The 12,816-nt window shown below is 49.1% G+C and overlaps 1 protein-coding gene across 1 annotated transcript; it reads right to left on the bottom strand.

Annotated features, from left to right (window-relative positions):
- Nucleotides 1-2,389: 2,389 nt before the first annotated feature.
- LOC140634100 (UL16-binding protein 1-like) lies at nucleotides 2,390-11,338 on the bottom strand. The gene is made up of 5 exons (XM_072827602.1): nucleotides 10,919-11,338; nucleotides 7,037-7,300; nucleotides 6,525-6,800; nucleotides 5,703-5,835; nucleotides 2,390-4,462 (listed from the first exon to the last, which is right to left on the bottom strand). Exons 1-4 carry the CDS (start codon nucleotides 11,259-11,261, stop codon nucleotides 5,711-5,713), a joined length of 1,008 nt encoding a protein of 335 aa, XP_072683703.1. The 5' UTR covers nucleotides 11,262-11,338; the 3' UTR covers nucleotides 2,390-4,462; nucleotides 5,703-5,710.
- Nucleotides 11,339-12,816: the final 1,478 nt, after the last annotated feature.

Raw genomic sequence — 12,816 nt, 5'->3', positions numbered from 1 at the left:
GCTTGATAGTAATGTCCTAGGCAAGCTCAGCCTTGAGTTCTGATAGCTCTTCACTGTCAAAGGCCAGTGGGAAAGCACAGGGGCCCTCACCAAGGTTTAGGTCCTATTGATGCTAAATGGATTTAGCAAATTCAGGCTTAGCTCAGACCAGCTTTTCAATTGGGGAGGGACCCACGTGAGGGCATTTGTAGAGGCAGTGGGAACACAAGGCATAGACAACACTCTGGTTGGGGGGAGAGCAGCCTGCTGGCTGCACTTGATATGTCCTAGAGATAAAGGACCTCTCCATGGTGCATACAGGAGAGTCCAGAGTCTGACCCCAAGAAGAGGAGGGGGAAGGCCTTTGCAGACCCAACCAAAGGGCTGGCTTTTAGGGCTACATCCCACACAACTCTGCTTGGGAGGTGGCAGGGAAGAAAGGCCAATGGGGAGACTCTCCCTTTAGGCCTTTAGGAGGCCAGATCTCCATGGAGCCCTGGGATTCCTGGCTCAGCCCCGGTGCTCTTGCCTTCAGCCGGCCTCCTATAGAGCCCAGATCTCAAGCTCATTGAACTGCCCCACCTTGAGCAGACTCAGGAGGTAGATGGGATTGAGCTGCTTTGGAGTTGGATGCTGTATCCTGACCCAGCCAGGAAAGAATGTGGCAGGGCAAGGACAGCTACTGGGATGAGGAGAGGCCAAAGAAAAGGGAAGAATGATCTGTGGCTCCAACCTTCTCCAGGGCTACAAGAACCAGGATCCATGTCCCTGTCTTTGGGTAGGGCTTCCAGCTGTAGGGTGGGCCAGGAGGATCTAAGTAAAGGGAACTAGTCCTGGCTCTAGTCCTGAACCCCATTGTCCAGTGGGTGGCCTGGAGCTGACTCTGTGTTGTGCTAATGAGGGAAAAGTTTAAACAAACACCTATTTCTCTTGTAGAGGCTGAAATTGCTACCAAGGAGGCCCTGACGATATACTCTCCAACATCCACTCTCCCTCCTGGTGGGTGATCTTTCTACCTTCATATCAATCCCTATGGCAAACACAGAATCCTCCAGATCATCCTGATTATGGCAGGAATGGAGCATCTCATTGCCTTCATTTCGGGACATGATGATCTTTCTCTGCACCTTTTCTTAACAATAATACTATTTTCTCTTGGAGCTAATTGTTGGGATTCCTACATTTGCCTTAACTGTTTAAACAAGAATTCTGTACTAAGAGATTATTGTCCAAGGTCTCATTTGATCAGAAATCAGATCCTTGTTAGTATCATGATCCTGTTTTTGCTTAAAAAATTACTATAGGACAGTATATAAGAGAGAACCTCAAGGATTCTTTCTTGGGGCACTTAGGTGGCTCAGCGGTTGAGCACTGGTTGAGCTCGGGTGGTAACCCTGGGGTCCTGGGATTGAGTCCTGCTTCAGGCTTCCCATGGGGAGGCCTGCTTCTCTCTGCCTGTGTCTCTGCCTCTCTCATGAATAAATAAATAAAAACCTTTAAAAAAAAAAAAGATTCTTTCTCTCTTTTGAGATACAACCTCAAGTCTTTTAAATAAAACAAGATTAGAGAGTGGAGCTAAGGTGGCAGAGTAGCAGGAGGACCCTAGGCTTGCCTCATCCCTCAAACACAACTAGATAAATATCAAATCATTCTGAACACCCAAGAAAGCGATCTGAGAACTGAAGGAACGACCTACACAACTAGAGGGAGAGAAGAGGCCACATGGTGGAAGGTAGCAGTTGTGGAGGTGTGGTTTGGGGGAGAAGAGGACTGCAACTGTGGCAGGGAAGAGGAAGATCTGGCCATGGAGAGAAGTGGCAGAGAGAGAGAAAGACAGAGGGAGAAGGGAGCACACAGGCGACTGCACAGGGAAAACACTTCTCCAAACCACTGAGCCACCCGGGCTGCCCTCATTTTTAAATTAAATTCAATTAATTAAAATACAGTCTGCAGGAAGTTTCAGAGGTAGAGTTCAGTGATTCATCATGACATAATACCCAGTGCCGGGGATCCCTGGGTGGCTCAGCGGTTTAGCGCCTGCCTTTGGCCCAGGGCGCGATCCTGGAGTCCCGGGATCGAGTCCCACGTTGGGCTCCCAGCATGGAGCCTGCTTCTCCCTCCTCCTGTATCTCTGCCTCTCTCTCTCTCTCTCTCTCTATCATGAATAAATAAATAAATAAATCTTTAAAAAAAAATACCTAGTGCCCATCACCCCATGGACCCATCTTTATGCCCACCACTCAGTTACCCCATCCACCACGCCCTTCCCTTCCAGGAACCCCCCCCCCCCGCCTATATTTATAAGTTTCCTATGATTCAGAGTCTCTCGTGGTTTGTCTCCCTTTCTGATTTCATCTTTCTATTTTTGTCACCCTGGAGGGATTATTTTGTCATCATAGAGGATCTATGATTAGATTTTAGTTCTTTTATTTCTCCAGAAAAGGATTCTCTAGTATTTTCTATGCTCTTTTGAAGCCCAGCTAGTCTGTTTACAATCATTAATCTGAACTCTAGTTCTAATATCTTATTTATATACATACCAATTAGGTCCCTACCAGTCAGTACTGCCTCTTGTTCTCTTTTTTGAGGTAAGTTGTTCTTACCTTCAGTGTCTTTCTGGTAATACTATGTACAAGAGAAGAGGGTTGGCGGACTTGGAAAGGAGCAAGGATGGCAGAGTGAGATGTTCCACTGCCAGCCGGCCGTTGGGCACGGGGCGATAAAGCCCCCGGAAGGTGCAGGGCTTCTGGTGGGTTTGAGGAAGAGCATTTTCTTTGGCTTCCAGGTGCTATGGTATTCATCTTGAGAAGAAAACAAAATTCTGAACTCAGGATTTGGCAAGGATTCTCTGTTGTCTCCTGGAGTAGGTAGTCCTCCTTTTATCCAGCCACTTTCCCTATTCTTAAATGTGGATCTCTCTTCTCTATACATTTTACCTCCATGATTTGGATCAGAAAAGGCTGCTTTTCTTTTTATTCCACTTCTCAGATTCAACCTTGAGAAGCTCCTAGGATGCAATTGTCTTGCTGAGTTCTCCAAGAAGAAAGAAGCAACTGACCTGCTTGTTCTGCTTTTTTTTTTTTTGCCTAATTATAAAGAAATTATTTTGGAAGCTGAAGCTGATGTTAAATTTGAAACAGGTGCTTTTAGATGTTGGTATTTGTGAATTCTTTACCTTTTGTTCCAAACAAGAAGACTAAATAAATAGCAAGTATGGATGACATCAGGTTTTTTTTTTTTTTTTACTGTCTTCTAGTTTCAGCTACTGTCATAAGCACAGTTGAGTCTACAAGGAGTAAATTCCACATGTGCATTCTAATATGAAATGAAAGAGATGGTTAAAAACTACAGATATTAAATATCTAAATCTTGACTCATCCTGTGAAGTACATTTGCTGGAAAAGAACAAAGGTCCAATTTTGCAGTAAAACCTTTGATGTGACAAAGAAGCATAAAGACAAGATAATGTGAGGTTAACAGAATCTCTGTAAAATACACATCTTTACATGTGTAAATCTACATTTTGGACAAGAAGAGGGATTTTTCTCCTAGAAAAGAAAGCTGTTGTTGGCTTCTATCTCAGAAGTCTTTGGAGATTTTTAAATGATTTTTCATTCTTCTAAGGAAGGATCACATTGTACATTTGCTAATTCTATGAATGCATGCTTGGGTTTATTGAAAGGTTGGAAAAGGGAAACAAAACAGCTAGCTTCAAGTCCAGTTGGAACCCTGTTCACCTCCTTCAGATGAGAGAGGCTGCTATATTGCAACTTCATTATAACTTCATTCTGTTTTTAGACTCTTACATATACTTGAGACTTGGGTTTTCCATGCTGCGAAGACAGGAACAAAGGTGGCTTAAGTGGTTTTTCTGCCCAGAAAATATGGCAGATCCTCTAGTATGACCTGCCTTCAACTTTGGGCATGGAAGAATGGGTGTGTGTGTTGGGGGGGGGTTACCAGAGAAAAAGAAGCAAAAATGCCTTATGCAGCTCCTTCTGACTTTATGGCATTTTATATTCTGTAGCTCCAGTTTTCTAAAAACATAACATTTTTCCTTTGACCCAAGATGGGCACTTGGATGTTTGGTTTATTTTTCCAAGTGAGGTGTAATGTTAGGCTATAAAGGCTGGGACTCAGGTAACTTTCCCCAGTTGGAACTGAACTTTCTCATCAAAGAGTGGACTTCATTTGCAATGTTCCCAAATTTGTGGTTGATTTAGAAGAAATTCAGGGTCTAGAAAAAACCTCGAACAAGAATTTGCCAAGGCAGAGTGCTGAACAGGAGAGGCACTGAATGTAGGAAAGGACACAGAATGTCCAAGTGCTGCACCATGTGGTCTGGTTCGAGGTCTCTGGAATGTAAGGCCACGAGTTCTAGTGGTCTAAAATTGAACAGCAGCTCATCCAAAGGCAGCCTGCACAAAGGCAGGGTTGCGCAGCTGGACCCTACTCTCCTGGGCTCCTTGGTAGCTTCGCCAGCCTGGAGAAAGAACAGGTTTGTCTCAGTGGCTGAGGAAATCCTCAGTTGGTGATCCCGGGGCTGCCCTCTGCCAGCACTCCTACCCGAGCCCAGCCCTCGCCAAGCGGCAGGCACTTGAACCCAGTCATCTCCCCAGCCCTGGGCCCGGCCACCTTCACAAACCTCCTCCCTCCTGAAGCAAATCACTGAGTCAGCCCAGGCCGTGTTACCAATGGTCTGAGCTCAAGGCTAAAGTGAGGCATAGATCGATCTGCTCCCTTGACTCAGGTTCTAATTCTCCCTCTCCTGGCAGGCCTTCAGGGACCTGCTGCGGCATCTGACAGAAGGCAAGGACCTACACTTGACAACTGTAACCTTGGGGAATGCTGCAGGCACAGATCCTTCCTTTCCTGCCCTCCCACCTCCTGGCCAGCAGCACACGGAGTGCTGGGCATGATGATCCCTTCCCCCACCCCATCCATTCCTGGTGCTGCTCAACTGTGAGCACATGCAGGGCCTCAGTTCCCCCATCTCCCAGGTCAGCTCTGCTCAAAGCAGGGGCTGCTCAGTGGCTCAGGATCTGAGGTCCTCGGGAAGCCGGCTGCCAGGCACTACACCAACCTGAGCCAGAATTCCTACCCGTGCACGCAGAACTGGCCCCCTTCTAGTCTTGTCCTCCTCAGTCTCTACAGCTCACCCTTGCTTTCCATGCAAAAACCTGAGCCCCATTCTGGGGGGGACATAGCACTACTCTCTGGCACTTAGAGCTGCTCTGCAGAGGCCTTCCCACTCCCTCTTGCTGGGCTTAGACTCTGGACCCTCTCTTTGGAAGCCCCTGAATGGAGTCCTCTCCCCTTTGAGATATCACAAGGAGCCTGCAGGCTGCTGTCATTCAAAGGTGAATACCGCCTGGGTTGGGTCCTTCCTGTCCCACACCACCCTCTCTGGGCCCAGATTGACTCTCCATAGAGACTCAGGTCTGCCCAGGCCCGGCTTGGTCAATCCTCTTAGTATCCCCAGGCCTTAAATTTTGGGGGGGCCCTCTCTCTTGCCAGGTACCTGAACCATGAGCGTGTGTCAGCACTCAGGGCTGAGCATATCCAGATTATTGCTAACAAGTGATGTGAGACCTCTTTCACTTGGTCTCGTTGCTCTGTGAGAAGGTTCGGCGAGTGAGCAGGTGCAGCCTGGGGATTCCCCTGTCCCTGTCCTCGCCCCAGGCCATGGGTCCCTCCCTTCCCTCCCATTGTGCTGCCGGTACCTGTCCCTTTAAAGGACCCCGACATGGATGCCAAGGAGGATGGCACAGTAGAGGAACAGGAGGAAGATCCAGGTGCTGGGTGCGCTGCCCGAGGCCCCGGATGGGGCCATGTCTTGAGGCCTGCTTTGTGGCACTGAAATGAAAACACAAGAGTGAGAGCCCCAGTCCGGTACCCAGCTTCTCCCAAGAAGCTTCCTCAGTGCCCACAGCCCCAAGGCCATCCTACCAGGCAGACAGTGTCTATCATCCCATTGTGGCAGCTGGGGTGATAAGTCCTGATGTCTGGAGGGAGGGAAGGGACACATCCTGTCCCCTAGGGGCTCCTATAGCCTTAGGGGAAGCAGGGGTGGCCATATAAGTTGTTCCATTGTGACAGGACCAGAAGTGCTGGAGGATGAGGATGCTGACAGCGACCACAGGTGGCACTAACAGACTTCCAGCAATGCCCCAGGTGACGAGAAAAGATCAGCGATTCTCAGAAAAGGGAACAGTAAGAAGACAATCTCTGGAGCCATACTGACACCCCCCTGTTTGAGGTCAGCAGGAAATCTAAGAAATACCAGAGGACTACAGGTGGGTACAGCCAGGAGGTGATTCCAGGAGAGGAGAAGGGAAAGGAAGGATGCTAGAACAGACCTGGGGCCATTATTCCACCAAGAAAAGTCACCATGGATGGATTAATCTCTCTCTCTTCCTCTCTCTCTCTCTCTCTCTCTCTCTCTCACACACACACACACACACACACTCACAGACAGACACACTGAGTGGGGTAGGTCAAACCCGTTTCAAGAGAACACCATTCCATCCAATCTTCTGAGTTACCTGTTGTCTCCAGCTTCTCATCCCAGTGGTTCATTATGTATTCCATCCAGCTCTTACAATCTCCATTGGAGACCTTTGTGAGGAAGTTGGTCACATCTCTGTCACTGTCCAATGTTCCCTGAAACTGTCGGCCTGCAGGTTGAAGCACTGTCCACTTTCCATTCTCTGAGTCAAAGAGGTGGGTTATCTGCCCATTGAAGGCAAACTGCCAGGATGCACTGGTGTATCTGCTGGCCCCACGAACACACTTCATCTCACCATGCAGGTCGAGAGAACCTACCCCGCCCCGCCACAGGAAAGAAGTCAGCCTCTGGTCTTAAACAATCTTTTCTTTGCACCTGTGCTTTCCTCTCCTCAGTTCCCCTCCAATCCTCCCAGTCCTATTCTGTTCTCCTTGTCTGCCTGGCTGTTGGGCTGCTCGTGTAGGCCCAACTTCCAAGGTTTCCATGAACACCATAGCTCCCTGGGCCTACCAAACTGCTCCGCTTCCATCCTGGGCCTTTCACACTTACCATTCTTAGGGTAAATCTCTGCTTTGATGTCACGCACTTTCTTTTGGAGCTCTTCCATCAGGTCATTCAGAGTTTCTTTCTGTGTCTCCCTAAACCCTGTATCATTCATCCTCGTCCTCATAGGACCAACAAGTGTGATCTCCTTGCTCTGACAGTTGTAGGAAAGAAACAGGTTTCTTTTGACGTAGCCTCGAACCTCACACCATGGTCGTCCAGCACTGGACTGAGGTTTGACGGAGAATTCACAAAAAAGAGAAGTAGCACCTGTGAAGTAAAAACGCAGGTAGTGGTTAGAGTTGGAAGAGGAGAGTGGCAGGACCTCTGTCCCATCCATGCGTCAGCATAGCATCATCTCTGTAGCGCTGGGCTGTCAAGACATGGCCTGCCCCTGCAAAACCGCATCTTCTTTGATAAGTGAGAGGTCACGATGATGGGTCACAGGATTTACTATAGCTGTGGAGATAGTGACCATCTGCCATTACTATTGACCTGGAAGCTTTAAAAAAAGGTTGTCCTCACTGCACAGTCTCGAATATCAGGAATTGCCAAGGAAGACAGCAGAAGAAGGGATTAAAAGGTTCAGAGACATGCATATGACAGATAACATATGGTAAGAGATACCAAAAACAAAACTAAAAATATATCCACCAACTATACTCACGGACAGGTCTGAAAGACTTTCTATATTAAACTCATAAAGAATGCATGGTGAGACAGGCACCAGCATTGTCAAGGAGCTCAGTTATGGTTGTAGTTGATGGCCAAGCTTGGCAGTAGGAGACGGTTTTGCAGAGATAGATGCCCAGTAGCATGTATTTGGGGAGATAAATCCTGAAATAAGAGATTTGGGATACAGGTGCTCAAGTGTCAGAGCAGGGAGACAGCAATGATTGAAATGACCCTAGAGGGTGGAATGCCAGCCCTGGCCCTGCCCCACAAACTGCTCTCCATCCCTTTGACTCACAGAACACCGTGATTGGAGAGGCAAAATAGCTGGACAGCCAACCCAGGGGCCGCTAGATTTAATAAAAACAAAGACCAAGCCCCAGAGGTCATGAGGATGAGGCTGAAGGCAGCTACCCAATAGCAAGTCTGGGTCTTTTGCCCAGGTTTCAGAGCTGAGCCGCTTCTCAGAGCTGGAACCCTTTAGTAGAAGCAGAAGCCAACGTCGATGAGTAGGGACCCTTCAGGTCTGCAGCTAGAGCAATGCTTCCTGCTCACCTTCCCCAAAAAGCCACGTGCTCATTACAGGTCTAGGTACACAGTGGGGAGCAGAGGCCATCCGGACATTCAGAGTGCGACCTAGTGTGTGAGCTGACATCATCGTCGGGGATCCAAGTGTCAATATGGCCTCGTGTAACTGATGTAGTGCAGGGTAATGTGTGTGTTGTACATGGTGAGGGGTGAGGGTCAGGTCATGAAAACACAGGTGTCCCAGGTACTCTTCGCTTGATGTCATTTGATTCAAGTACCCACAGTGATTATTATTTGTAGCAGTAATGAGAAATCTTTGCAGTTGTTGGGTTGAGGGCTGTGCAGTAGGGAATTTCAAGTACAATATTCTTATGGTGTCTTCTCTTTTCTCCAAGTACAATGTAAAAGAGGGCCCTTTCCTGGATCAAATGACAGAGTTGAATATTGACCTTAAAAGCTGAGGATTCAAGGGTGTGAACCTGGTGCACAGATTCTCTGCAGATATTAAATAGGGCATAGGCCTGTTGTAACTACTCATGTCTGCTGCCAGCAGGGAAGCAGCCATAGGCATACACGGGTGAGTGTGTGGCCTGGACCTGCTTCTTGGGCCACAGGACCCTGTAGACCCTGTGACACAGAGGTATTGTAGTAGCAAACATGCTAAGTGCAGTTTTATTTACATCTTGATGCAAGGTCAGGCAGAGACCCCTAGTGATGGCAGCTGGGAATGACATTTAAAAGTTTGCAGGTGGCCAAGTTCAAAAAGGTTGTTGCCTGTGTTTTCTCCTCTAGGATTTTGATGGATTGTCTCACATTTAGATCTTTCATCCATTTTGAGTTTATCTCTGTGTATGTATGGCCACAGTGACTTCTTGCAAGATACATCTATGAAGGCAAGGGAAACAAAAGCAAAAATGAACTATTGGGACTTAAGATAAAAATCTTCTGCACAGCAAAAGAAACAGTCAACAAAACTAAAAGACAACCTACAGAATGGGAGAAGATATTTGCAAATGACGTATCAGATAAAGGGCTAGTTTCCAAGATCTATAAAGAACTTATTAAACTCAACAGCAAAGGAACAATCCAATCATGAAATGGGCAAAAGACGAACAGAAATCTCACAGAGGAAGACATAGACATGGCCAACATGCACATGAGAAAATGCTCTGCATCACTTGCCATCAGGGAAATACAAATCAAAACCACCATGAGATACCACCTCACCCCAGTGAGAATGGGGAAAATCAACAAGACAGGAAACCACAAATGTTTGAGAGGATGTGGAGAAAGGGGAACTCTCCCACTGTTGATGAGAATGTGAACTGGTGCAGCCACTCTGGAAAACTGTGTGGAGGTTCCTCAAAGAGTTAAAAATAGAGCTACCCTACGACCCAGCAATTGCACTGCTGGGGACTTACCCCAAAGATATAGATGCAGTGAAAGACACCTGCACCCCAATGTTTATAGCAGCAATGTCCAAAATAGCCAAACTGTGGAAGGAGCCTCGGTGTTCATCGACAGATGAATGGATAAAGAAGATGTGGTCTATGTATACAATGGAATATTCCTCAGCCGTTAGAAACAACAAATACCCACCATTTGCTTCGACGTGGATGGAACTGGAGGGTATTATGCTGAGTGAAGTCAATCGGAGGAGAAACACTATATGGTCTCACTCGTTCAGGGAATATAAAAAATAGTGAAAGGGGAAAGGAGAGAAAATGAGTGGGGAAATATCAGAGAGGGTGACAAAACATGAGAGACTCCTAACTCTGGTAAATGAACAAGGGGTAGTGGAAGGGGAGGTGGGCGGGGGGTGGGGTGACTGGGTGTCAGGCACTTGAGGGGGGCACCTGATGGGAAGAGCACTGGGTGTTATACGATATGTTGAAAAATCAAACTCCAATTAAAAAAATTAAAATACAAAAGTTTGCAGCTGGAACGCCTGGGCTGCTCAGCGGTTGAGGGTCCGCTTTCGGCTCAGAGCGGGATCCTGGAGACCCGGAGTCGAGTCCCACATCGGGCTCCCTGCATGGAGCCTGCTTCTCTCTGCTGTGCCTCTGCCCCCTGACTCTCTGCGCTTCACATGAAAAACTAAGTAAAATCTTTAAAAAGTAAAAATACAAGTTGGCAGGTACAGCCCAGGGACCTGCAGCGAGGAGGTCCGCGGTCCTGAGCTGGGACGTGCAGGCTGGCGAGCGGCTGGTGAAGGAGCGCCAGGCGCGGCATATCCCTGGACCCTCTGCCAGAGTCTCCGGGAAGTCTAAGGGCGGCCAGAAGTGGGGATGGGGACTCCCGAGCCCTCGCCGGGGTGGCGCAGAGTCGGGGGGCTGAGTGGGGACCGCGCCCTGCGCCACCGCCCGGTCCTGCCCCCAGCTGGCGGCTCGGGGCTCGGGCTCGGCTCCCCGAGGCGCAGGAGGGGGCCCGGGGCGAGCGCGGACCCTCAGGGCCGGCCCTGCTCCCTCCCCCGGGCCCCGGGCGCCCAGAGCCTGGCCGGACTTGGCCGCCAAAGTCGCCTCTTTCAGGTCCCGGAGGGCGACGAGCGCCCGCGGCCGCCGCCGAGCCCGGGGAGCCTGCGCGGGGTCCCTCGGACGCGCGGCTGCACCCCCCTCCCCTCCCCCACCCTCCTCCCCATCCTCCTCCCCCCACCCCCCGCCCCAAGGTTCCCGAAACCCCGGGACTCACCTGTCGCCTGGCCTGACGCCCCCCCGCGGGGCCAGTACAGCAGGACCAGGAGCCCGAAGGGCACAAAGCGCCGCCGGATGCGGGGGGCCGCAGGGAGCGGCTTCCCGGGCCGGCGCACTCCCCAGCCGGGGCTGCGCGGGGCTCGGGGGCCGAGCGGGGCCGGGCTGCCCGCGGGCGCCCCAGGGCTTTGCGCCGGAGCACAGGTCCTGCTCCTTGCAGGCTCCACCGGGACGGACTCGTGCTCAGTGCTAATGACTCTTCCAGCGGTCTCTGCCCTGCGCGCGGAGGCCAGGCTGCCAGGGCAGATTTGAGCGCGGACTGGCGCGTTGCTGCAGGAGCCCATCGATCCGCTGCCCGGGACGTGCTACACGTACAGCGGAGCGCCGCGGTGCCAAGTCCGGGCAGCACACAGGGGAAATGGGCGGGGCCTCAGTCAGGTGACCAGGGCACGGAGATCCGCCGCTCTCTAAAAAAAAGGCTTACAATATTACTCAGCCAAAAGAAAAAAAATTACTCAGCCATTAGAAACGACAAATACCATTTGCTTCGACGTGGGTGGAACTGGAGTGTATTATGCTGAGTGAAGTAAGCCAATCGGAGAAGGACAAACATATGGTCTCATTCATTTGGGGAAAATAAAAAATAGTGAAAGGGAGTAAAGGGGAAAGGAGAAAAAATGAGTGGGAAATATCAGAAAGGGAGACAGAACATGAGAGACTCCTAACTCTGGGAAAGGAACAAGGGGTGGTGGAAAGGGAGGTGGGCAGGGGATGGGGGTGACTGGGTGATGGGCACTGAGAGGGGCACTTGATGGGATGAGCACTGGGTGTTATTCTATATGTTGGCAAATAGAACACCAATAAAAAATTTTTTTAAATTAAAAAGACAAAGGAAAATGAAAAAAAGGGGGGGGGGGCTTAGAGGAATGACTCACCCTCCTATCTCAACTTTTAATGTTGTTCTGCAGTGAACCTAGAATACCCTGATTCTCTGGCCTTTTATTTTTGATCTTTACGTTTCATTTTCAGGGTGGGCTCTTGGAAGTGATTGTATGTGCACTGGATTATTTTTTAATCTAACTTGTGACTTTCAGTCCTTTAATTGGAGGGTTTTTTAGTACTTTATCTTTATTGTGATCACTAATAAAGTAGGAGTTATCTCAGCCATCATAGTTTTCATGTAACATGCTTTAAAGATTCCCGCTCCATGTCTGCATTCCTTTTACTGTACTGAGTTTTGTTTTTTGGGTGTTTTTTTTTAAGATTTTACTTATTTGTTCATGAGAGACACAGTGAGAGAGAGGTAGAGACACAGGCTGAGAGAGAAGTAGGCTCCATGCAGGGAGCCAGATGCTGGAGTCCATCCCAGCACTGGATCCCAGGACTCCAGGATCAGGCCCTGGGCCAAAGTCAGGCGCTCAACTGCTGAGCCACCCAGGCGACCCTGGAGCCTCCATTTTATATTCCATCTCATTGAAAGTCTTTTTGAGTACAACTTGATTTGATTTTGGTTCTTTTATTTCCCCAGAAAGGAATTCTCTACTGTCTTCTATGCTCTTTTCAAGCCCAGATAATCTATTTATAATCATTAATCTGAACTCTAGTTTCAACACCTTACAAATATCCATTCTGATTAGGTCCCCTCTGAAAACCTCTGGGGAAGAGTCTGCCAGATTTTGCTGACAAAACTCTTCAGGGACATGGGAGAGGGTGAGATTAAGAGGGGTACAGTTATGGATATGACATATTTACAGAATTCTTCCTTGGGGGGAGCCCCCACCTCCTCCTTAGTTCTCCTCCCCAGGCTCCTCCACTGTCTGGAGTCCTTTGTTTGGTAACTGGCAACCTCTGGCAGCAAGGACAGAAATGGCATCCCAAGGAGAGGAGCAAGACTCATAG

This window comes from Canis lupus, chromosome 1 (assembly GCF_048164855.1).
Source record: "Canis lupus baileyi chromosome 1, mCanLup2.hap1, whole genome shotgun sequence".
Taxonomy (NCBI): Eukaryota; Metazoa; Chordata; class Mammalia; order Carnivora; family Canidae; genus Canis; species Canis lupus.
Note: the sequence above shows the minus strand (reverse complement) of the source record. Positions and strands in the feature narration are given on the sequence as shown.

Excerpts from the sequence above, each read along its gene's own strand:
- LOC140634100 (XM_072827602.1), bottom strand. The coding sequence starts at position 11,261 with ATGGGCTCCTGCAGCAACGCGCCAGTCCGCGCTCAAATCTGCCCTGGC. Across the intron at positions 7,301-10,918 it reads GGCGTCAGGCCAGGCGACAG|GTGCTACTTCTCTTTTTTGT; the intron begins GTGAGTCCCGGG and ends TTTACTTCACAG. Across the intron at positions 6,801-7,036 it reads AGAGATTTACCCTAAGAATG|GTTCTCTCGACCTGCATGGT; the intron begins GTAAGTGTGAAA and ends GGGGCGGGGTAG.